This window comes from Xiphophorus maculatus, chromosome 5, assembly GCF_002775205.1.
Source record: "Xiphophorus maculatus strain JP 163 A chromosome 5, X_maculatus-5.0-male, whole genome shotgun sequence".
NCBI classification, from domain to species: domain Eukaryota; kingdom Metazoa; phylum Chordata; class Actinopteri; order Cyprinodontiformes; family Poeciliidae; genus Xiphophorus; species Xiphophorus maculatus.
In genome coordinates this window covers 29575447-29601307 of record NC_036447.1, presented here as the reverse complement: position 1 = coordinate 29601307, position 25861 = coordinate 29575447, and the positions used below count along the sequence as shown (strand labels likewise).

Sequence of the window (25861 nt, the reverse complement as noted above, 5' to 3'; positions counted from 1 at the left end):
CCCCCACAATGCCCTGGGGCTCTGTTCATCTGTCAGTGGATATGGTAGCGCCCTGGTATGACCTTATGAGGTTCAAGTTGTATATGTTTCCAGCTGGGATACATTCATACATTGTCAGTATTATATCGATTTATAGCTTCCACTGAGACACACTTGTTTGAACTTGCTATTTATGGATGACATAATATTCAAGAAGAGCATAAATCAACAGGGAAAGTATTAATCAATGCACAAAACACAATAAAGATGCAGTTTATCATTTAATACTGCATCATTAGCTGCGTTTCTATTACAAATGTGCACAAAACTGTCAATATTCCGCTAATGTAAAGAAAAACACTATTTCGCAGTTTGTAGCATTTCAATTAAATAAGAAACACAAGTAAAATTACATGTGAATAAGTTTATTTCCATGACAAGATGTTAAAAATCATGCTGCGACATCATCCTGCAACTACTTCCTGTTATTGTCTTGTCTGGTTTTCGCCAGTGGCAACATGCAGTTGTTGGTCATGTGACTCGCTTGATGTGATAAAATGTGTTTCCAATGTAGTTTTGCGAAATGAACCGATTTCAATATGGTCAAAAAAATAAAAAACATCTCATCCTAGCGCCAAAACGTTTCTATCTACAAACAAGAATTTTTTTTAGAAATTGCAGTGATTCCATTGAGCAAATTTATTTTCTAAATGTCAAATTGTGAATTTACATGGTAAATGAAAGCACAGCTGTTGTTTATAAAGTGTGTGCGTGTGTGTGTGTGTGTGCACTATTAGGTTTTTGTATGCTTGTGGGGACCTATTTCTGTCTATAATGTCGGGTTGTGGGGACCACTGCTCCTTGTGGGGACATGTTCTTGTTCCCCATGAGAGGAAACGCTATTTTTGGCTTAGGGGTTAGGTATGTGATGATTAGGGATAGGATTGGGGATAAGGTAAGGGGTGGGCTGTAGAAAATGAATGGAAGTCAATGTAAAGTCTCCACAAGACATGAAAACATGACGGGGTGTGTGGGTGTGTGTGGGCTGAGCGCTTCGGTACCATTAACAAACAGCATTTACAGCGTTGCACCCCGGCTCAGTGAACAGCTCCAGATCATGTCAGAAACTCCTCACCAGGGAGCAGAATGACGCCAGATCTGTACGGGTGTGCTCAAGAACTGAATGTATGAATAAGCCTGCGTGCATGCATGTGTGTGTGGGTGTCTGTGTGGGCGTGTGTGTGTGTGTGTGTGTGTTAGAGATGTGTGAAGACAAATTGGAAAGGTCATGTGGAAAAACAGATTGCTACATTCTACCTCTGTGCCTCAGAGACAGGAGAATTTTTTGTTAAAGGTGCAATAGATTAATAAGCACCATTATCTTTTGTTTCCTAGCTGAAAACAATAAACATGTTCATAAACCCAAACACGCAGTAACATCATAAATGCATCAGTACCTGGACATCTATACAGCTTCCTTGCCTGTGCGATGTCTCCCTTGCTGAGCCTGGTTCTCTGGCCGATAGCCGGCCGGACGCCGTTCTCGTCCCTGGATGGAAGTATTGTGTCGAGGAACATCCCACTGCAGGGAAGAGAGCGAACTTTCGATTTTCCCCCATAGAACATAAATGTGTCATCAGGATGGCATAATACAAGGTGTTCTGGTCAAAATTAGAGTCTAACTTCAACATAAAGACTCTTTTATTTGCTTTGCATGGAATTGAATCTTATACAGCCCAGAATTATTCATACCACTGGCCCATTTAGATTTCAAATTTGTATAATTTTTTTTTATTTCTAAAGGAAATGAAACATCCATTTTTTAAAAGATAATGAAACAACATAAAGTTTGAGGGAAAATTATTTTTAAGGATTTAATTTACATTTTAGCAAAACATGGCATTTCTACACAAAAAAATATTTTCTGTCTTAAATCTGCAGCATGTAACTTTTAGAAAAAAAAGCTTTTACACATTCGTTCAAATTATCATTTTGCTGTGACAATGGCAGGTTTAACAAATGTATATATAAAAAAGGCTTTTGTAAAGGCTACATACTGCTGCAAAAACAAGCCATGGAGCTGCCAAGACGCTGGAGCTGTTACCGTGAGAATGTGTTCCTGGCGTAGTGCATGATGCTGTCGAAGTCGTACGCTTCTCCAAGAGAGTTCACCTCCCCAGGCTCCATCTTCAGGAAGTTATATTCCTGACCTGCACACACATGGATACATTTTCACCAAACAGAGCTAATACTCGATTGTCAAATCTTAGAAATGTTAGATCAAAGTTAATCACAAGATCATCTAAAACACTTTTATCACAGCTAACCTCCAATAATGATCAAGTTTAAGTGAGATGTTTTAATGTGGTTTTCCTGAAATAGTGCAAAAATTGATTTAAAACTATGAGAGTCACTACCTCTGAATCACAGTTTTTAAGGTCGGGACAAGTTGACATACAAATGCTTCTAAACACACGAGATGAACCAGTGATGTGTCTGCACATTACACGGCATTTAAACTGGCAAATAATTTGCCAAGTTATTTGTAAGAATGAAATATGAGCAACCCTGAGTTTTAATGTCCTTCTAATTCTAACGTTGATGCAGAGTCAGATCTAAAACAACTCTTTGCATCATTGTGTATGTATTTAACAAAGATTTCTGCTATATTTATGACATTTATTACAACTACAGTTAAGTTGCACCCAAGGCAAACAGGTTTTTATTCACAAAGATCATTTGTGTTACAAAGGTTACAATGGAAAAATACTATCTGCTAAAAGCTGACAAAAACGGAAAAACAGAAAAGGCAAGAAAAGGTTAAGGATGTTAAAGTACACTGAAAAAATTACTCATTTGTTACAGCTAGTTTTATTAGTTTTGCTCAAGCTGTAATTGATTTGATTCATTCTGAAATCTTGAGCAAAACTAATAAAATTGGCTGTAACAAATTGGAGTAGTTTAAGTTTGCTCAAAGAAACATTTTTTTCAGCATAGGTACAACAACTTGCTTTGGTTGAGGTACACCTGACATCTGCAAATAATTATTCTGTTAAAATAAATGGTCTACTTTGCATTTAAAATTGTGCTGTTGCTGTTTGGAAAACAGAATTAAATCATTTGATTGTCAGCAAATGCTTGTCTGTCAAAGGCTGATAAACCGGAGTGCACCAATTGCAGTTTTCTGGCCTGACCTGCTGATTCTGATTTTGTTTTGTTTGAAATGTTGCTAAATATAGTAAGAAAGTCTGTGAGTTGGAAACAGTGGGGTGACTATTGTAAACTGCAAATGTGCAGACATGACCAGTCGGTCAAACCTCTCTCACAGCAGAGCAAAAGAGGACAATTGGCTTAAAAACACAAAAGCCAACTGATTTTTAGACCTTTGATAGAAAAATAAGGTCGGCGGATAAGAATCAGCTTCACATTTAAATATCGGGCGATCACCGATCTCCCAAAAATAGGGAAATTGGGGCCAATTTATCAGCTGGTCAATTTATTGGAGCATTCTAATGACAGACAGAACAAAGAATGAATTAAACTCTGCAGAGAAGCTGCATCAGTATTATGTGTAGGTGAGGAACACAGAGCATGAGAAGGTGGAGGGTGGGGAGGGGAGGGGAGACTGAAAGTGGTGATGCTTCTAAATAAATCTGCTGCCCAGTAATTTGATGCTGTCTGACTGTGTGACAGAGCAGAGGTGTGTTTGTGGAAATGTGACAGACGGTCGTCTCGGGGACTTCACAGTCATTAGGAGATCCATTCACACCTCCTGCTGGAACCCAGGCGTGAGGGCCAACCCGAGGCAAGCCGTGCCTGCCTGCTGTGACCGCTGGGGTTGCCTATAAATAGGCGGCACCCTGAGCGGCCCTGAGACCTTAGTGTCTCAGCGGTAATGAGTCTCACCCGGCTGGATGTTATCCCGGATTATGGTCACATGATCGTCACGGTCGGGCCGAGTGTGTTCGTGCCAGAAGCCGATGACGTGGCCCAGCTCGTGCACCACGATGCCGAACTTGTCGCAGTTCTTCCCTATGGAAATGGCCTGGGGTCCGTTGCCACGGCGACCCACGTAGGAACAACACCTGTGATGGATTGGTATGAGGTTCACAGCAGGGAGACATTTAAACACAGGTTTAGTAGTGAGGAGTTTGGGGGGATAAAATGCAGTGATAGGGATGCAGTTAGTCAACAGTGAACTCATAAATATACTGGAAAGCTCATAATTAATGATATTAATACCATAAAACTGCAGTTTTCTAAGCTTACATGAATAATCACTTGTAAGACTGAACAGAGAACCTAAGTACATTTTTTTTCCTGATTATTACGGTCATCGGTGCCAGGCCAACAAATCTGATTAAAGTTATCCAGTGAGCTGATTGCACGGTGAGGATCAGGAGCCAGGTTGCAACACAAGCACGAATAGATAACGTAGAAAAACAGATACACAATATTTACCAGTGGATCTAAATAGATTAAAATTTAAATCATAAGAATTAGGATGAGGCTTTGGTAGTTCTTTCACAAACATCAATACTTCCTAATCATAGGAAACATTCCTATGATTAGGTACACAGTGCTGGATGTCCTGCTTTCCAGCTGTCTGCTCACCATTTTTCTTTTCTTTTTTTTGATACAATAAACCCTAATATCCTCAGTCACTGTAAAGAATCACAACTCACAACATCCAGTGAGTGAAGTGTCACTGCTGTCCAAACACACTCTGACCCCACCGTGCTGCCACTCGACAGAACAATGCACTTCTGCAGAGTCGGAACAAAAGAACTGCCCGAACATACAAACACTTAAAGCCGAGCCCCGTGATTGGTGGGATGGGGAAACAGGAGCAGGACAGGAAGGAAAGCAAAGCCATTGTTGAGTGACCATATCGTCTCTCACTGTGACAAGGTCACTAGTGAACCCTGGGTACACACACACGCACACGCACACACACACACACACACACACACGCACACCCACACACACACACACACACACACACCCCGCCACGCACACAATCCAAGATATACAAAGAAGTCTTCCAGTCTTACCCGCAGGGTCTGTAGGTGAAGACGATGTAGCTTTCCTCATCCGTCTTTTCAATGAAAGTTACACACGTCTGTTTCTCCCAGTGACGCATGGCCTGCTTGAACATGGCCCTCTGACTACCTAAAACACACACATTTTACATCCTACCTTTACACAATTAAGTGTGCATTAACACGGCTGCGTGGCGAGGGTTGAGCGGCTGAGCGGAGTTGTTACCAGTGAAGTTTCCTCCGATGACGTAGGGGATGACTCCCCCGGGCCAGATCCTTTCAGCTCGGGATGTGGCCGCTCGAGGAACACGGCTCTTCGCCGCCTCGCTAGGACTCCCACCTTTCCAGGTTTGGCTTTGTGAACTGGCAGCTCCCTTGCTTTCATTCTTTGGGACGTAGTCTAATATAGCATGAAGCAAGAAAAAACATTATATTATTATTATTACAAGTTATTAAATATTACAGTTCTAGAGTTTTTCCATCAGGACATGATAAAAATGAGCATATTTTTAACAAATCCTTAAAGGGGCAGTATTGTGTATTTTCCAGACACACAGTGGCATTTTGTAGCACAAACAAGTAACTATGTCACTTCTAGTTATAGAAATACTTCATATATCAGATATGACTTAAAAGAAAATTGACTTTGTAATTTAATGCCTTGAAATTGGGCCTCTGTCTCTTTAAAAACTCCTGCTCTTTCTGAAACAGGAAGTCATCACAACATGGCTCCTCTGTTAACCCTTTAACAATGTTTGTACTTGCATTTCATAGAGAAGTAGCTCCTATAATGAGCTCAGAAGATGAGCAGTTTTACTAGGTGTTTGCTAATTGGTGCTGGCTAGTCTGAAGGAGCTGAAAGGACAGGCATTACTTATGATGTTAGAACAAATGTTGCTGCCCATTCAAACCTGGTTTATCATTTTACAATGAAAAACATGTTACACAGCTTCCAGTCTTATGGATACTAACTTGTTAAAGGCACAAAAAAGAACTAAATGTATCCCTCTGTAAAATAAAAGTCAATGTAAGAGTGAATTTCAGGTTGCATACCAAAGCCAAATCTACGTATTCTCTCCAGCAGAACGTATAACGATCCTCTCTTCACATCTTCATGTTCCCCAAGGCCTCCTGATTACAGAAGACATGCAAAAAAAAAATAAAAGACACAGAAACCCATGCATAACATAATCTTATATTTGTCTACTTTTATGCTTCTATACAACAGCTGCTGAACTGAGTGCGAGTCAGTTTTGAAGAAGGCACTCACCTGAAGTGTGTCCCTGTCGGGAATGTGAACGCACATGTGTGTGTTGTTTGAGGTCTATCGTTCTGTCGATGTGGAACATCTGCAGGTCCTCCTCGTCCAAGGCGATGTCGCCCCAAAATACAACTGAAAGCAAGTAGAAGAAAAATACTGAACATACGCCTCAACATTAAAAACATGGATGGTGGTGTGACTGAAAAACCTGTCATGATATTTCATATTGGTCGATATTGATAATTAGTGATTAGTTTTTTGTTTTAAATATACAAAATACTGCCAAACTGGGGATGTGACCGTTTCTGTTTTAAGTTGTTTTTATTTTCTCCTCTCCCTCCGCACCATTGTCTGTTTTTCTTTTCTTTTCTTTTCTTTAACAGTTATAAGGCATGGTGGTGACACCTGAAACTGCTGCAGCGCGAATACTCAACATGTTGTTGCTAAGTAACCAAAGAGCGAGTGATTGATTTATTATCCTGCCCTAATCAAAAACTAAGATGTCAAACTTTAGCAAAGATGAAAGCCAAAGATTAAAAGTGAGTGTTTAAAAGTGCTTTGAATTCTCACATGAATTCATATCACAATATTTATTTCAAAAGCCTTAATACAATTGCAATAAATGTTTTTAAAGACTCACTTGTTTTTGAAGAAGCTCCTTTGAAAAGAAACTGTTTCGGAAATATGAAATGACTTCAATTACTGCTGGTAGTATTTGTTTCCTACTTCTATTTTTCTTAGAAATAATATTATTACTAAGATGCTTCATCAGGTCATTTTCTCTGACCACTTGTCCTTGCCGGGCCGCAGAGAGTTGGTGCTGATTTTTGCCGGTCAACAAAGAGCCACAGCCATCTTCTGTTTTATCAAGTGCCTGTTGTAAACAAACTATAGTTTTTTAGTTGAAAGTCAACAATGTCACTGTAAAGAAGCTGACTCACTTAAAACCTGCTTGGAATAATAGCCAACATGTGAATTTCTGAGAATGGATTAAGATTTGCCCGGCCTTAAGATTCTTAAGGTTGTTCAGGCTTGGATTTATTCGAACTGACCTAAATTGACCTACTAACACTTATTGTGAGAAGGTCTAAATTCCTTTGATTAGGTTAATACAATGTGCCTCAGTTTACAGGGATCTAGGATACAGAAACTGTCCCACATAAGAGAAAGCAGACCACACAACTCCTGGAGTAGATGCTTTTTTTAAGGAATTAGTCTATAATGTGATCTGATCTGTGTTGGCCAAACTGCTGCCTTCCAAAAAATATACATAAACATGACTGCCTGATGGAAAACAAGCTAATACTCATGTTCACAGATGACATGCAGAGGTGGGTACAGATATTAAAACATTATACTCAGGTACAAGCAGACCTGCCTGACTGCCTTTACTCGAGTAAAAGTAGAAAAAAGTCATCATCCAGGCTAAAATCTCCAAAAACTGGCTCTGGAAATGACTGTAGCTGACTATTTCGTTACTTCAAGCGCATATAACCCAATATTTAATTATTTATTTATTTCAAATATGATAGTACTTGTATAAAATCATGAACAAGAACAAGGAATGCAAAAAACACATATTTTTGTACCACATGCTCGAAAAGGAGTAGGAGGAAGTAAGAACATTATGAACTCCTTCCCTATAAACTCACACAATATTTTCAGCTGGACCCTCATTAATAAATCAAATAAAAAATAAACAGGTTAATTAATTTTCCATTTTATCTGGATTTACATATGTCTAAGTACATACATCCATACTCACACACTCATATGCATTGCTATATGCAACCATCTTAACACTACTAGCTAAAAGCTATAGTACTTATATCCTTTCTTAGGGGTTCAGCCAATCAGTTTAGAGGAACATAAATGGTTCCAGCCAATGGCGTGTGAAGTAGCAGTGTGGCTATGTATTATAGGTTGTCAAACTGAATTTTCTATCAAATAATTTAGATTGAAAATTGAAAATGTATTTTTCAGAGAATGCGAGAGAGAGCAAGACATTCAGCAGACAACAGGAAGGCTGAACAGCAAAGTTGCTCTTTTTCACCCATCTGAGCTTTTTACCTCTGCCTGCCATTGATCAAGCTAGATTTAGAAGTGTTGGTAGCCTTTCTGGAAATCTCATTTAAAGTTAAGAAAACAGGCAGAAAGAGAAGAGGGGAGACATGCAGCAAAGATCTGCAGCCGACCCACATGCTGAAGCGTTTATATTTTCACTCTTAAAGAAAAAAATGCCATAAATTCATGTTTCTTTCCTGTCTATTGAATTATTTGATGTTTTTTCTTCCAGGTCTGAAAAAAAACAGTGTTTCAGGCATACTTTGCTAATTCAGAATATTCAGTTCTTAATAAGATGGCTTTCTGATTTGTTTTTTTTTTTGTTAGATTTTTTTTATTTATTTATTTTTTGCTACAGTAAACCCTTTATGTTGATCCTCCCATTTTGAATCGCACCAGAGGTTCTGTGTGGTGAGTGTCGGGAGTGAAGTGAATAAATATGCCACCACCATCTGATTTCAGTTATAATTTCTAATCATAATAAATTCTATAAAACACTACAAACTTAAACTAATTGATTTCGAAATGAGGCGCTCCACCTTTTGGTCACTGCCTGTGACTGTAATGATGTCTTGAATCGACTTGCTGACTTTCAGAGACCTTGTCATGCAGCAGCACGGGGTCTCACTTATGCACATTGAGAAACTTGTGTTTCACATCAGCTGGAGCTTAGACCAGCTTAGCCAGTTGCACTGCTTACTTACACACCACACAAATATGCACACACTGAGCCACCAGGTCGGTGGTCTTACAGTGGTCTGATATCAGGTCATGTGTAAGACTTTTCTGGAAAGCTGCTCTCATTAATGACCCATAAAAACCTACATCCTAACTCCCTAATTCTCTCTACCTGTTCCCCGTCTCCGCTTCTGACTTCTGACATAACTTTGAATGTGAGCCACGCAGGCTCACGTTCAAAGTTATAACTCACAGAATTAATTTCTCGCACAGGATGTGAACAGATTTCCTTAGAGCAGGATGTAGCTGAAGGAATCTTGGACTAGTCAACAGTTCATAACAACAGGTAAAGTGCAGGTTAATGCTATGCTCAATGGCCTTATCGTGACAGGTGTGAAAAATCATTCGTAAAAATGAAATTCAGTGGAACATTTCACTTGAGTTTTTTCTCAGTTGAGAAAAGTCCTGTGTTAAAAAAAATATATATATATCTTAGAAAAATCACAAGTGACACAGAGTCAAGATTTCAATCAGCCGCCTGTCAAAAGACTGAAAAAGGACCAGGTTCAGCTTGCTGCCACACACACCAAGGAGGATGATAAACTGAGGTGGGGAAAAAAATCACTGTTTGAGAACTTCAGCAAAAAGTTATATTGTAGGGCCATTAAACTTCATCTACATGCTAACCATGTCAGGAAAAAGCCTTCTCAGTCCAGATATGTGTTGAGTTTTTCTAAACACTGTGAGGGTTTTTTCTGGGAGTTGTGTGCCAGTGTCAGGAGACTTTGAGTTTTTCAGTAACAAACACTCCAGGCAGGTCTGGTGTGTAGCAAAGGATAATTATCTACAGAAGCACCTCATTCCCATTGTTAAGTATGGAGGAGGAGCTGTGGCTCTGTTTTTTGGGGGGGAGTAATTAATTACAATGGGTAATTACTTGATAATGATCTAAAACATGTGGAGGGAACAACATAGAAATGGCTCACAGGACACAAAACAAACCTTCTACCATGGTTATCTCAGGCCCCAGGCTTAAAGAACGATAGAAACCATCAGGAGAAAAGAGAGAAAAGCTAAAGGATCCCTCTCTCTCTGTGTGTGTGTGTACGCTCCTTCTTAAAGAGACAGAGGCCCAATATAAGGCGTTAAATTACAAAGTCAAATTTCTTTTTAGTCATGTTTAATACATGCAGCCTTTTTGTAAGGTATCATAATTCCTTGATTTTGCTATAAAATGGCCTGGAAAATACACAGTATTGTCCTTTTGCCTGTCCTCTGATGATGGGAAGTCATCCCTCTGATTGATGCCTTGGAGGCTGATGGTTTATAAGGAATGAGAACTCCAGGAACCAAGAACAAATGTTGAATGTGACGCTTCAGAACTGCACATGTTTGACGGTTTCACCTTCCATTCACCACCATCAATAACCCACATCCTAAATCAAAAGGCCTAAAGTCATTTACTATAGGATAAATATGTCACGTTAGACATTTTTATGTCAGATTTGAGATGCAGCCGTGCACCAAAAGGCTCACAAAGAGACATAAGTAATAGTTTAACTGCTTTGTGTTTTCACAGCTGTAACTTTCAGTCAAACAGTTCTATTCTCCCTTTATAGTCGTAAATAAACAGGGTTTTTTTATCCCATTGAAAACACAGCAGGCTTTAGTGTTAAAGTATTGAATATATTGGACATGGTCGTACTGGTTCATGCATGAACTTAACTGGTTTAAAAGCCATAGAACATGTTACCAGCACCTCCATAACTTTTAGGATTTTGTATTAATTTGCCTTTTTTTTTTACACACTTCATTTGGTGCTTGTGTCTGCACCTGCAGTACAAGTGGAAATAAATGCAGTTAATTTGGTCAAATAAACAACTCTTACTAAAGGATTCAGATGCTTTATGAAGACATAATTAAACCAAAATGAACCGACTTTATGCTGGAAGCTCTTCCACCTGTTCTGGCTTGGAAACAGCAGCCAGTGGAACAGGAAACAATCACAGCAGATCCATAAAAACCTTCTTCTACTGGCTCTGTTCAACTCTAAGAAGGATTTCTGCCTTGCTGATAATGTTGGAGTCAAATGATTTGATTTAACACCTGGCAAGATCTGAGATTTGACAAATAAATTAAAGGTTTATTGAACTATTATTTGGTATAAAAGATAATTATGACATATATGTTGAAAATGACCTGCTGAACTTCAAAGTAAGTGATTTTGACTGTTGTGGGGCTGTTGGTGATGGGCTGCTCACAAACTGCTGATCTGCTGGCCTGATTTTACAAATAAAGGCCCAAAGAAGAAGCAGAAGTTGTGTGGAAGAAAGAAGTCAGAGGATAAAGGAGAACAGGCAGGCTGGTACGAGATTGCAAACAGTCAACAGCGGTTCAAACAACAACTCGCTGAAACAAAAGAATGCAAAATACCGTCTCTGAGCATGTGACACAAACCTTGAAACAGATGGGCAACAGCAGCAGAAGACCACATCAAGTGGAACTCCTGTCAGCTAAGAACCAAATAATGAGGCTACAATTCACACCAGCTCACCAAAATTGGACAATAAAGAGTTTGGTTGGAAAATTTCTTGCCACAAGTCGTGAGTTCAGCTGTTTGATATCTTGAAATTTGCCTGTTATCTATTACACCAGGGGTCTTCAGCGCCGGGCCTGGAGGGCAGACATGCCTCTGCTTCAACTCACCTCAGTCAAATAACAAGCAGAACTCTGGAGAACTTCATGCACTGAGGAGAGGATTCAACCATTTCACTCAGGTGTGTTGGACAAGGCACACATTTAGAGGGGACACCGGCCCTCTACCACTGGATTTGAAGAACCCTGGATTATGCCCTACTTGAATGGTAACAGTGGCCCAGCCTTTTTTATAGATAGTGACAAGTAAAAACCCAGTCTAGTTTACTCTAACTCTTAATTACAACAAAAAGACGAGCACGTTTTTCCCAAAAGACATTTTAAGTAAGTAGAGGAACTCCTAAAATCATAGAGTGCCAACTTTTTTGGGTCATTGTCAAGAATGAAACTGTAAAGCAGTCTCCGGGCGTTTCCACACCTGGTAGTCCAACAGACTGTGTGTGATTTGAGTCCAAAATTGCTATATTTGTTCCATTTTCAGCTGGTGCAGTTCACTTTCAACTGCACTGTGTCAAACCATCCAAACTAAATGAAAAAAACTGTTCCCCTCCTCAAGAACCACAGAAGGAAACGACACGGAAGCTTCAGAAGAAGACATTGAATGCAACTTCATTCTTTGCAAAATGTAAACAAAAATGGAGTGGCTTCAGATTTTAGTGGTTGCAGGATTTCTCTTTTGTCTTTCGTGAAAGAATGCAACCATTTCTCCTGCTAGCGCTACACTTGTGTGATTGTTTTGGTTGTATTTACCCAGAATGCCTTGGGGTGTAGTTTGCATCTGGTCCACTTGGCATTTAAATCACGCCAGAGTTCAAGCCAACCGAACTGAGATATGGTTTTTAGGCCAAACCAGTTTGCTGTTTTGGTCCGCATCAGAGTTCAATTTTGCATTCACACCGACCCAAACAAACTGAACTTTCTAGGCAAGTGAATTGGAGTTTGACTGAAGTGGATTAAACAGGGCTGTTGTGAATGCACCCTAGAAGAGTTATTGTATGAATGATGTCTTTATAGACCATACTTAGAGACAATGGATTGTATCAAAAGAAGTATGGAATCAAATGACATTTTGACATGAATGATCTTACTTGGAAAGTAAAATGATTTTCATATTCCTAAAAATTCTGAAGCTGCTTTAACTGAGCAGGAAACCAAAAAGAAAAAAGGACCTTAAGAATAAACAGAAGTAGTGTTAATTGTCATGTGATCATAAGTCAGACATTTTACAACTAGTTTTTCTGTGGGAATGGAGATTGCAGTTATTGGATTTGATTCCATCAAACAAGTAACATTTTGCTCTCTTGTTCATCCAGCTGGTTTCTCTGCATTTGCACCAGTTCGTATGGACGACATTGTTGTGAATGCCTAACAGATAACCATCTCTAGATGACTATTTGAGCTTAATCATTGCTCTCCATGGGGATTAAAGACACTCATACATTAACAATAGCCGAGGAGAGGCTCGTCACTTGGTTAATCAGGGTAGCTATTGAAGGAAATGGGGGACAAGACGAGACTATTGTGTTCATTTCAGTCCATTGTACTGAAGGAGACAGGAGCAAACCACTGATTTACAAAATACTGGAAACGTGGGTTGTGTTGCAGACGCTGCAGATTATGGACGATTTAAAGAGGGTTTTTCTTTTTGTTGTACAACATAACTGATCAGAACATTTATTTTATCAAAGATCGTATGTACTAAGTGCGCTCTCAAGCTACCCCTGTAACAAATTAGGGAAATCAAAATATACCTGTAGCTGAGTTTACCTGATCTTGTGTATAGTTCAGAACAGCGGTGTCTAAACGTTTTGCCATTAGGGCCAAAAATGTCAAAGTGAAGGCCACATTTTTAAAAATTAAAACTGAAAAGATTTCTTACTTAAGACATTTACTGTTTTTATTGATTCAGTAACACACTAAACAGACAATATTTTAATAAAGCAAAGATTATTATCAATCCAAAATATGAACACAGTCTTGAACAGTTGCTTTAAATGACAGGTAAATAGTTTTTACATTTGTTTCAGTGGTTTATTGTTCTCAATTTTTAAAAAATCTCATTGTTAGTTAAAGAGAAATACTTTGTATTGTTTTAAGAAGATTTTATTTGTTTGTAAAAATCTCTAATTAATTGCAAATTTGCAAGATTTTTGAATGTGGACCGACGAGAGGTCAAAGAAAATCCTCCAAAGAGATACTTTTTGTTACTTGATTAGCGATAAATCTGATATATAAAGTCTGGCATCACATGAAGCAAATCAATCAGAACTGAAAACTTCAGAAAGATGATTTCAGCAAAAGAAATCACCACAATTACATGAAAATAAGCCAAAAATAAATAATGCAATAAAAAGCCTCGAAAATGTAATAGTAAAAGATCTTTTAAAAACTTAATTTAAGACATTTTTTCCCACTTAAGAACTGCAAAGCCAGTTTATTCGATTCTGAGGGGGTTTATGTGGGTGCGCCACTTTATATAAGTACTTATTTTTTATGGTCCTGTTTCATCTGTCATTTATGACACTAAGCTGTAGCCATGGTGTCAGTTTCAACACTCCCTCTCATGTGTCTCCCACCACAGCAGTATTCCTGCTACGCAAAAATAAAACCCATAAAGGTGACAAAACTCCACAAGCATAAAAGAAGCACCTATTTAATGACATGCGATTTATTTTATGTACGATGGGTTGCCTTGCCGCTACATTACAAACCATTTTTACCCTGCGTTTGTTTCTAAATGCACAAAGCCTTTGTTACAGTAGTGGAAGTTAAATATGTATTTTTTTCATACATAATTTCAGCCTAACAAAGGGAACTACAATGATTAAAGGCTTCCCAGAAAAAGAGAGCTGACACAAGCAGATATGCAAACAGAGAGGAGAGATGGTGCTCTGATAGTAATTTTGGCTCATCGATTGGGGTCTTGTTATTCCACAGGGATGCCATAAATAGCCCAAAGTCAAGCCTGGGGTGAGGAGGGGTTAGTTAGGACTGCGCGGCTCGTAAGAGGCAGAAGAAAAAGAATCGATGTAAAAAAAAACAAAAAACGCCGGGACCCTCCCAGGAGACCTGCATCATGCTGACCGGGGCCTTACTGTTTGCCCTTCAGGAGAGGCATTGCAGCAAACACATGCATTCACACACACACACCTACACACACACAGTCTAATGCAGTAATGCACCAAACACAAACTTACGAGGAAACAGCTCCAACTTGCAGAACAGTTTTCAGACCAGTTATTTTCGTTTCCCTTTGGGATCAATCAAGTATTGAGACATGCTGTATTTATTCTGTTTGATGGTAAAATTACAAAGTTTTCAAGTTTTACTGCATATCTTTCAAAACGTGAACCTGTCATTTGTGTTTCTATCATATTGAGTCTTGAATGTGATCAACCTTTGAGTAAATGCATTGATGTTAGTGTCTTATCCTTGGTGGGAAACACAATGAAACTGTAGAGAAAGACAATCCTCTACCGAGTTCTTAAAGGAGCAGTGTTATGTAAAATAAACGTTTTTGAGCTTTATATAAAGTTATGTTATTCCCTCATCGGAAACATGGTGCGCATGTCGCCTTGATTTTTTTCATGAATGTTTTAGAAATCCTTTAATCTCCCATGGCAACCATTCAGCTGTGCAAAACACCTGGGTGGACGTAGCCCTGCCTTCCAGATATAGCTCCTGCAGTTTCCAAGTTTCTGAACTTCTGCCTCACAGAGCAGCCCCGGCCCCACTCAGCTCCTTCAGACTAGCCAGTCGCAATCAGCAAACATCTGGTGGAACTGAGCATCTGCTGAGCTCATTATAGGAGCTACTTCTCAAAACAATGCTGGTGAAAATGTTGTTAAAGGGTTAATAGAGGAGCAATTCTGTGATGACTTCCTGAAGACTGAGTTTCAGAAAAAGCAGGAGTTTCTTAAAGAGACAGAGGCCCAATTTCAGGGTGTTAGATTACAAAGTAAAATTTCTTTCAAGTCATATTTGATATATGTAGCATTTTTTAACAACTGCAGTTAACATGATTATTTACCTGATTGATTGTGGTGAAATGGCACTATGTGGCTGGAAAATAATTAATACAGTCTTTTTAAAGCTGAGCTGGAGATGTTTTCACCCTGTATAATTGTCTGAAGCCCCCCCCCCCCTCACACACACACACACACACACAGCAGGAGTAGTCTTTGCAGGGTCCCTCACTTTGAGCACTGGGACACCACAAGGTCGCGTGCTCAGCCCTTTGCCGTTTAGACTCGCATGTGGAAAACCTGATCGGATCGTTTGCAGAAGACACCACAGTAGTGAAATGCGAGTCATTGTAGAGGGAAGAAATCCAACAGCTACAACAACCTGTTACTCAAAACATCACGAGAAAGACGAGACGATAATCAAATTCCAGAGCACAAACCCCATCAGTTCAACAGCCTGTCGATTGCAGAGAGTCAGAGCATTAAAGTTCTGGAGGTTCTGACCTCTAATGACCTCATCGTGTTGATGAACACCACTGGGATCCTGAACTGGGCCCAAATTCTGAACATGATAGGCTCCTCAAACCCTCACAGTGAGCTTTTAAAACTGCTGCCATCAGACAAAATGGTACCAGTATGCCCATCGCTGAACCACCAGACTGGCACACTGGTGCTTTTTGGCATTATTTATACATGATCTAATCAGCTGTTATTCACCTGAGTGTTAACTTCTGATGCTTTTACACTAATCTGAACGATCCCAGAGAACATTTTTAAACGTACACATCATGACAGTAATTGTTGAAGTTTAACCTCGTGTTGGACACACTGGGAAGCATCTCACACAAACACAAACACACACACTTAGAGATTACATAGTCCTGCCGAGCCGAGCTCCTCATTAAGCAGATATGAGGTCACACTGCAGGTGGGCGAATATGAGTGTGCACGTGCGGCGCCATGTGCTCATGGACGTGCTCCTACACTTTGGAATTTCTCATATTGTATACAACTCCAGCTGGGAGCGTACTGTAAATTCAAAGAGGGATTATCTGGGCCTCGGTTGAGGATTTTCTCGAAAATTAATCGTTCTTATCCACGTTAACTCTGTAGGGCAGCGTCAGGTGCTGCAGTCGCGGCTTAATAATGTACCACGACTGTGGAAGTGGTGGTGGTAATGAGGGAAAGAAGGTTAGGGTCTCAAAATTTCAATGCTACGGCATGTTTTCCAGCTGAATGGGCCTCTAGGTTGTCGCTCCACCCAAGAAACTCTCCTTCCCATAAAATGGTAATTAAGATGTAAAAAAGGCATAGTTTATTATGAACAGAGGCTGTGGTTGACTCAGATTTAAAGTTTTGCACAGAACAAAAAATAGCCTGCAAATAAAGGATCTGAGCAAACGTCAAATGACTTGCCAGCCTTTATGTGACTTAAATTTTTAAAACTAGAGCTAAATGAACCACCCACATCTCAGATGTTTCCCCTTAGCTCATAGCTTGAGTCACTGTTTTCCCTGGTGTGCCCGTCACGGGTGTTCGGGTTTAAACAAGCGGTTGCCACAGTTTGGGGTAACAGAAACAAAAACGTCAATCAAAGTTTGATTAAAAACGATCCCATTGTTCTACAGTATTTTGAGGTAGTTTGTGCAAGATGTCCTGGTTAAGTTCACCCAACACTAAACGTTCACAAGGAGGAGGCACTGTGAGCGCCCAGTGCCACAGGTTTGTGGGGAGCAAAGAGACAGCTCAGATATTTTTGAGGTAGGCTGAATGTGACTTAACTTTTCCACGGGAAGTCGACTTCTCCACCTGCAGGTGGTTTTCATAAACCCAGTTACGTTCAGAGGTAACTCCATATCTCCACAAATGATGCTCAATCTGCTTTTCAAGTCCCACTTGACTCTAAAGTACAACCCAATTCAGTCAGATTACCATGATTCAATCCAATCCAGTGTTACCACATTCAGATTCAAACAGTCTGTTTGCAAACACACAGTGGATCATAAAAGGAAAAAAAGACAAATATAGGCCAAATAAACTGGGCTCAGATGATAAGGAAATATAGATATACATATAAAATATAGGAATTTCCTTTAGTTAACTTTTATTTATGAGGCATTACTTGGACTTCAGTTTGAACTGCAAAAGAAAGAACTTACTGTTTCCTCCTGTCTCGTTTGCTGGGACTGAACTTGGTAAAAAGGTTTTTATTCTCTCTGGTCTCACATCCTGGAACCTGCAACAGAAGCTTGAAATTGACTGAATTTATCTCATTGAGTCGTTTTACCTCCAAACAAAAAGTTTTTAGGCTGATTTGATGACGAGCATCTGTTTTTAATAGCTTATTGTTCTGTTTTAACTGTGTAACTTTTGGTGTTTTGTTTGTGGCTGCCTCTTAGTTGATTCTGATAAAGACATTGATAAAGATTCTAATAGTGTAAATGATTACTTTTTTTTAATAGATTAATTCCACTGAATTCCACTGAATTTCCACAACGCAGTAAAAACATTGGTATATATTTTTCATGTCTTTATGTTGAAAACTATGTGCTTTTTTTTTTTACATAATTTTCCACACATTTCAATATATCTATTCTATTCCAAAGGTTTTGTGTTTTTCTTCATTTTTAAACTTAAAGCCAAAAATAAAATTGTGACTCTTTGAAACTGACAACAAATTTCCTAAAGTAGATGTTTATCAAAACCAATAATTTGTGTGTTTTGGATGGAGGCATTCTGAAACGTAGTAATTATCTATCAAATGCAAATGTTTTATTTTTCTTTAAAAAAAAACAATGGCACTATTTAGGATGGGATAATAACCATGAAATTCACCTTTAAACACATTAAAAGGATACTAGATTCCACCTAGTAGTCAGAGGCCCAAAATAGGTTTAGTGAAATTAAGTTTTTATTGCCACACTTCAGGCGTGTTGGTAAAGTAAAAATACACATGGGAATGATCTCAACACCATTGTCACGTCAGATATTGTTCACTGCAAGTGAGTAATCATGGTAAACTGCATCAAACACACAAAGATTAGCTCACTAGTACAATAAGTACATCCCATAATATTCATATTAAGACCTACAAACAGAAAACAAAAATAAGAACAACACAGAGTACTGGTGTAACTCTTGAATTCATTTCCTGCAACGCGAAGATTCCTCTTATATTAGGAGACTGCTGCAACGCAGTCTGGCGTAGTCCTTCTGGTTCAAAACACCAGATGATTTTAATTGGATTGACATGATATTATTATGAGCTTCATAGTCGGGGTGTGAGTAATAGTCACACTATGTACAAGTGGATAAATGAAGAAACAGAATTAAGCCAAACAGCCGAGGCTATTTTCAATTTTGTTTGCTAAACTGGTGGAAAAGTTTCCTTCCAGACTAAAAGCCGTCTGTTATGTTTTTGATTCGAGTCACGAAACCTGAACTTTCACTCAGCGCAAACTTTCACATCGTCTTGTTTTTCTTCAAGTCTGAAAATTGGGATGAAGAGCCGGCAGGACTCTGACATTAATGCAACATGAAGTGACCCGCAGAGGATTATTTCATAATAAAACCTTTAAAAACCATCATTAAGCATAAACACTTAATTGACATTAATCTCCAAAACTGACAAAAAGAATGAATCAATTTGCTGTTTCAAATAAAAATGTCTGCTAGTTCCAGTCAGGGGTAATTGTAGATTTCAACCAAATCAGGCCATAATAAAATATATAATATGTAACAACTTCTAAAATTATCTTTTAAAAACCACAAAACAGATTACTCGGTGTTAAGATTTAATAAAGAGAGAGGGAATAAAAATGACTATGTATGTAAGTAAGTATGAGATTGTAGTGTCCCTGTGCTTTTCTTCATTGCTGATGGCAGCATTATAAACCTGCTCAGCTGTTCTGGTTCTGATTGGCCATTAAATGTAACATGTTGCCTGAAGGCAGCAGGTTGTCAGATGGAGATGTTGGGACTGTTGGATCTTATCTGAGCAATGCATAGTGATTTTCCTGGGATGTTCATTACTTCTAATATTAGCACCTCTATTTAATATTTTCCACTTGTGAAGAATCTTTCTTACTTCAGAAAGATGCATCTTCATTTAGTCTGAAAATGACCCTATAGCACTTCCCAGATTGATGGGCAGCAGCAACTGCACCTCTAAAGTTGAAGCTGATCTATTTAAGTCACTGTGATCAGGAGAAGAAATGAAAGAGACTGAGCTTTTGTTTTATTATAAACTGTTCATCTCATGTTGTGGTCTGAAAGGACGAGTACCATGTCTGGAATCATTTTTATTAAACAACTAACAGATAAAACCTCCTTAAAGGGAAAGTATTATGTATTTTCTAGGAACATATTATCATGTTATAGCACAATCAAGTAACTATGCAACCTTCTGTTGTTATAAAAATGCTATTAACATCAAATACGACTTAAAAGAATTTTAATTTAGCCCCTTGAAATTGGGCTGTTGTCTCTTCAATCACTGCTCTTTCTGAAACCTCAGGAAGTCGCCACAACATGGCTCCTCTATTAACCTTTAACAACGTTTTTACCAGCGTTGCACTGAGAAGTAGTTCATATAATGAGCTCAGCACATGCTCAGTTCCACCAGGGGTTTGCTAATTGCTGCTGGCTAATATGAAGGAGCTGAGTGGAGAAGTGATGGTGGAGGTTTGGAAACTGTAGCTCAGAGGAGGAGCTGCGTCTCGAAGGCGGAGCTAGTTCCACCCAAACATTTAGCATATCTGAATGGTTGCCACGGGAGATTAAAGGATTTCCCAAACATGCATGAAAGAATCAAGCAAACACTCCTGGTATGTTTTTTGATGTGGGAATAACATTACAACATGATGTAAAGCTTAAAAAAGTTAATTTTAAACAATATTGATTCTTTAAAAATACAGTTGTTTACTCATTTGCAAGTGAAAGTTTATTATGGAAACGAGACAGAGCAGAAAAATAGCATGAAAATGTACAAAACTCAGAGTTAAACCTGAAATGACTAGAAAACTGAGGCATGTGGAGACTGCAGTCTGTTCATAGACATGCAGCATATTCTGGTTTGTATTCCTCTGGATTAAAACCGGTCCAGAATAATCACTCCATAAACACACAAGAGGCCTGAGAAGGCCAAAGAAGATGATAATAAATGTACCAAAATATATTTTTTTTATAAATAAATATCTTCCTCATATGAAACTGAGTTACTTTGATAGTCCACGTAAAAATGAGTTTCGCTCTGCAGAGAAAGCGGGTTTTCCTTCGCCTCTGATGGATTTAGGTGAATGATTTTCTGCTGCTATAAATACCAGCAGGAATAGCGAGGTGACAAAAGCGCCCACATCTTTAATAATTGAGCAATGCGTGGCAGGTGGGCAGAACGCCGGCAGTGCTGACTCACGGCTTCACCGGCGCCGGAACGATTCCCGCTCCAGAACAAACAGTCGGATCTCGCCACATCTGTGCCGAAGCGGGAATCCTGAGGAAGGCCTGGGAAGCTCAGTGGCAGCAGCACTCTGCCCGGGAAAATCCTGTTTAATATAACAGGAGTGAGACCAGTTGCTCTCGTACAGACACACACATTAAAGAGTGCAGCCCGCACATTGCTGCAGCTTCCTCACTACTGTGGAAGAGCGGAAGCAGGGAACAGTAGCCACAGTTTGCTGTCACGTTTTATAATCAAACTGTAAAATGTAAGTGAATTTTTTTTTTTTAATTTTCTCTTTGGCACTGAAGTTAGGAAATTGTGCCATTTCAGGGCGCTGCGCATGAACAGGCACAAAAACTGGGGCAAACAGACGAGGAGGTGATGAAAATTTTAAGCTATTCCACAACTGTGGAGCTCCATTTTATGAGAACAACAAGAGCTAAAAGAAACAGACGAGAAGAAAAAGACGTCTGAAACCGTCTCTGTAAATCCACTTCAATAGGTGCAGAAAAGAAGGAAAAAAGTCTTTTAAAAAATCAGAACTGTACCAGACAGACTGAAGACACAGAAACATAAATGTATCTTCTGGTAACTCATTGTAGTTTGTTGCACTGTGTGGAACAAAAGTCTTGAACTGTGAGACACTGTTGACAATTAAAAACCGTGGCAACCCAATAAAAAAGAAGTTAAACTCCAGCTTGCTGTTGTTTTTCTGACACATTCACTGACAAAATAAAGAACTAAAGCATAATGCAAGCAATGGGACAGTTTAACAAGACTCCATCACACACACTCACCCCCCCCCCCCCCCCCCCCCTACATACACACACACACACGCACACACACACACACACACACACCCCCCCCACACACACACTGTCTTTGATTATATGAACAGCTACAGTGTACATCAGCCTGGAAACAACAAGAAAACTCATTCTCAGCTAATTCAGCTAAATCCACATCTGGGGCAGCTGTTTCTCACATTCAGCTGTGAGGATTATTGAACTCTCAAATGCAGTTATGTCATATTGTAGTTCATTTTCTGTTTTCCTCAATGAGATTTATGAAGACACCAATATTGGTGCTAATTAGGATATCCACTTTTCATTGAGGCCTGACCTACATATTTCCTCTTTCACACCTTCCAATTTTTTCTTCTTATGGACTATAAAACATAGGAGCTTATTGCTGGAAACTTTGTTTGTATTCAGATACGAAATGTAGCAAAAACCTGACCATAAAGGTAGAGTAGTGCTGTGGGTTTTTTAATAGAGGAGGTAGATTTGAATAAAGTTGTAAACAAAAGCGAATTAAAGAACTTGAATCAAAGACGAGTGTTTATGTTTAATTACAAATTTTGTCTTTTCTAATCATTCCATAATTTGCACTATAATTTGTAACATTCATTATGTATTCTCCATCCACAAAATGCCATTTTAAAGCACAGCCAAGTTACCTTCTGTTGTTACAGATAAAACTTAAAAGAAATTGAACTTTGTAATTTAACGCTTTGAAATTGGGCCTCTGTCTCTTTAAAAACTCCTGCTCTTTCTGAAACTCCGCCTTCAGGAAGTGGTCACAACATGGCTCCTCTATTAACCCTTTAACAACGTTTTTACCAGCGTTGCTATGAGAAGTAGCTCCTATAAAGAGCTCAGCAGATGCACAGTTCCACCAGGTGTTTGCTAATTGTTGCTGGCTAGTCTGAAGGAGCTGAGTGGGGGAGGGCTGCTCTGTGAAGCAGAAGCCAGGAGGCTTAAAAAATGCAGCTCCAATGAAGAGCTCATGCTATCTTCAGCTCATGCTATGCTACACAGACATGCAGCATTGAGGATTCACTCAACCCAGCATGACAAATCCTTGGAGAGGTTTTCCATTCCAAGATTGGCCTTATTTTCTAATTGTTTCAGGTAATAATTAGATGACCAGCAGGGGGCACTCAATGACTGTGGACAGATAATTAAACGTTCATCCTTGGTTGGTAAAATAAAAATTGTGTAAAATTAAAAAAAATGAGAAAGTGATTCCAGAGTAAACAATAACTCCTAGCGCTGTAGTACCAGGTCGATTTTCCAAATTTCTTCTCGATGCATAAGGAAAAAAACAAAACCGAGAAAAATTATCACTCATAATTCCTAGAAGAGACAGAAATTGTTCAAACCACGACACTAAGATACATCTTCATGTTTTCAGGTTACATGCACAAGAACGTGTAAAGGAGAACCGAAGAGAACGCGTGGCGCCACATTAAGCCTGGGCAGTTTGTGGACAGAAGGAACTTGTGCTTACAAATCCTCACACTGGATCCTGAACAGGTGCAGATAAACTGCTGACATGTGGAAAAGGGACATTTTTATACAGCAAATATAGATCAGTTGAGCAATGTCACTTATCTAGAGGCACATTAAACTAAATGGTTCAGGAAAACCAGAATTGTTGTCTCAGCAACATAGAGCCGTAAGCCAATTCTAATACACACACACAGACAAACCTGAAAACCCACAGAGTGTCATCGCGTCCTTCTGTGATTACTGCTGCTGTCTTTAGGGGGCAAAAAAAGAGAGGAAAGGTATTTGTTTTCTTGGATCCCTCCTGAAGAAACAGCTTTCACACTTAAGTTTGTTTAGCCTGCACTCGAGTGTGTGTGAGCATTTTATGAGAACAGTGATTTGGAAGGAAGCATGAATGACTCTTGAATAAAAGAAGGAGCACGTGTGCGTGCAAGCGTGTGTGTTGGCGTGCACGCGTGTGTGTCATCTCCAGCTGAGCGGCAGGATGCAGACAACCAGGAAGAGATAAGCGAGGGTGAATGGAGGGAGCTTTGCCTGCGTGCGTACCCAGCGCGCGGGCGAGCTGGGGTTGGAGTGCTCGCGTGGGGAAATGGCTTCACAAAGGACGTGGAAGTGCGCGTTCCCCTGTCTGCCGGCGCGGGACTCAGAGGAGATAAGCAGACAGCCAAATACACCCCCCCTAACCCCCCAACCCCCCTTGTGTTTTCCCAGCAAAAACAGGAGGCGGAATACCAACCGCTCCGACGACGATGCCACAGGGTCAGCCCTGGAATGAGTTGAGCTTAAAGGTCTTCCAAGCTGCGCACAGAAAAAAAAGCTACAAAACACTGAAACCCACTTCTCCGTGTGTGCTAGAAGGAAGGTTTCACTTTATTTTGCATCTGCAAGATTATAAAATCATTAAAATACTAAGATGTGTTTGTCTTCAGAGGTACAGAGGGCTACACAATAACTTAAAGGGACGGTATAAAGCAAAATCAACTCCCTTTGAGCTTCACCTCATGTTATAATGTCATTCCCTCAACAAAAACACACCCGGAGTGTTGCCTTGATTCACTCATGCATGTTTGTGAAATCCTTTAATCCCCATGGCAAACTGTGCAAAAACACTTGGTGGGATCTAGCACTGCCTTCGAGGCGCAATTCCTCCCTGGAGCTGCAGCTTCCGAGCTTCCGCCTCACAGAGCGGCCCTCCTCCACGACTTCCTCACTCAGCCCCTTCAGACTAGCCAGCAGCAATTAGCAAACACCTGGTGGAACTGAGCATCAGCTGAGCTCATTATAGGAGCTACTTCTCAGAGCAACGCTGGCAAAAACATTGTTAAAGGGCCAAAAGAGGAGCCATGTTGTGATGACTTCCTGCCTGGGGATCACTGGAATGAGCTGACATGTGACAGTTTTGGGTTCCTCCTGCCACATTCTGATGTGCCTCTGAGCAAGGTAATTAAGTAGTAGTCTGCCGAAGGGAAATTGGGATGATTGTCATCACCAATCAAGCTGAAAATCAGCCAGTAACAATCAACAGGGGATTTTTTTTCACTGCAGTCCAATCAAAAGTTTGTTGTGTTATAATAAGAACATAACTGTTTGTCTTTATCTCTGAATCATGTGCTAAGTAAGTCTGAAGAATTTCATATCCAGGAATATGAAATCTCTAGACTTACTACAACGCAATCATACAGGCACATTCAAATCCATCCGATTCGATGCCTACAATATTCCAGAGATGTCTGTTGATGACACAAGACAAAGTGTGTCATAGAAAATTATTTTGCTTTAGCTACAGCCAAGAAATTATTGTGAATAGAACTAAATGAAACAGTTTGATGTTAATATCAAAGGCAAACATTTGTAGACTTCTGCTGCATTCACACCTGCCGTTATTCACCGACTGTCCAAAGCTGTATTGGCACTTTGCTAATTTACTGCAATGATTGCTTTTAGGTTTTGTTTTGTTTTATTTTCAATTTATTTTTTGCAACTTGGGATGCACAGTGGCGCAGTTGGTAGCACTGTTGCCTTGCAGCAAGAAGGTCCTGGGTTGAATTCCCAGCCCAGGGTCTTTCTGCATGGAGTTTGCATGTTCTCCCTGTGCATGCGTGGGTTCTCTCCGGGTACTCCGGCTTCCTCCCACAGTCTAAACACATGACTGTCAGGTTAATTGGTCTCTCTAAATTCTCCCTAGGCGTGTGTGTGTATGGTTGTGTGTCCTGTCTGTCTCTGTGCTGCCCTGCGACAGACTGGCGACCTGTCCAGGGTGACCCCGCCTCTCACCTGGAACGTTCACTGGAGATAGACAGCAGCACCTCCCGACTCCACTAGGGACAAGGGTGTAAGAAAATGGATGGATTTTTGCAACTTAGGTAGGGTAAAGAAATGCATGTTTAGCCATAAATTACTGGTCTTAAAGTCATGGAGAAAAAGTTTGCAAAAAAAAAGGTCAAAACATTTTGTCAATCCTAGAAATCTGAATCCTAGAGGGC

The 25861-nt window shown here is 39.7% G+C and overlaps 1 protein-coding gene across 2 annotated transcripts in view; it reads right to left on the bottom strand.

Moving 5' to 3' along the window:
* Positions 1-25861, bottom strand: part of tll1 (tolloid like 1) — a 57384-nt gene that overhangs the window by 25565 nt on the left and 5958 nt on the right. For both annotated transcript variants that reach the window (XM_023333138.1, XM_023333137.1), the window contains 7 exons: positions 6292-6414; positions 6075-6152; positions 5248-5421; positions 5034-5151; positions 3886-4064; positions 2084-2189; positions 1437-1561 (listed from right to left, as the gene is read on the bottom strand). In XM_023333138.1, the coding sequence (XP_023188906.1) occupies positions 1437-1561; positions 2084-2189; positions 3886-4064; positions 5034-5151; positions 5248-5421; positions 6075-6152; positions 6292-6414 (903 nt within the window). The remainder of the gene's footprint in view (positions 1-1436; positions 1562-2083; positions 2190-3885; positions 4065-5033; positions 5152-5247; positions 5422-6074; positions 6153-6291; positions 6415-25861) is intronic.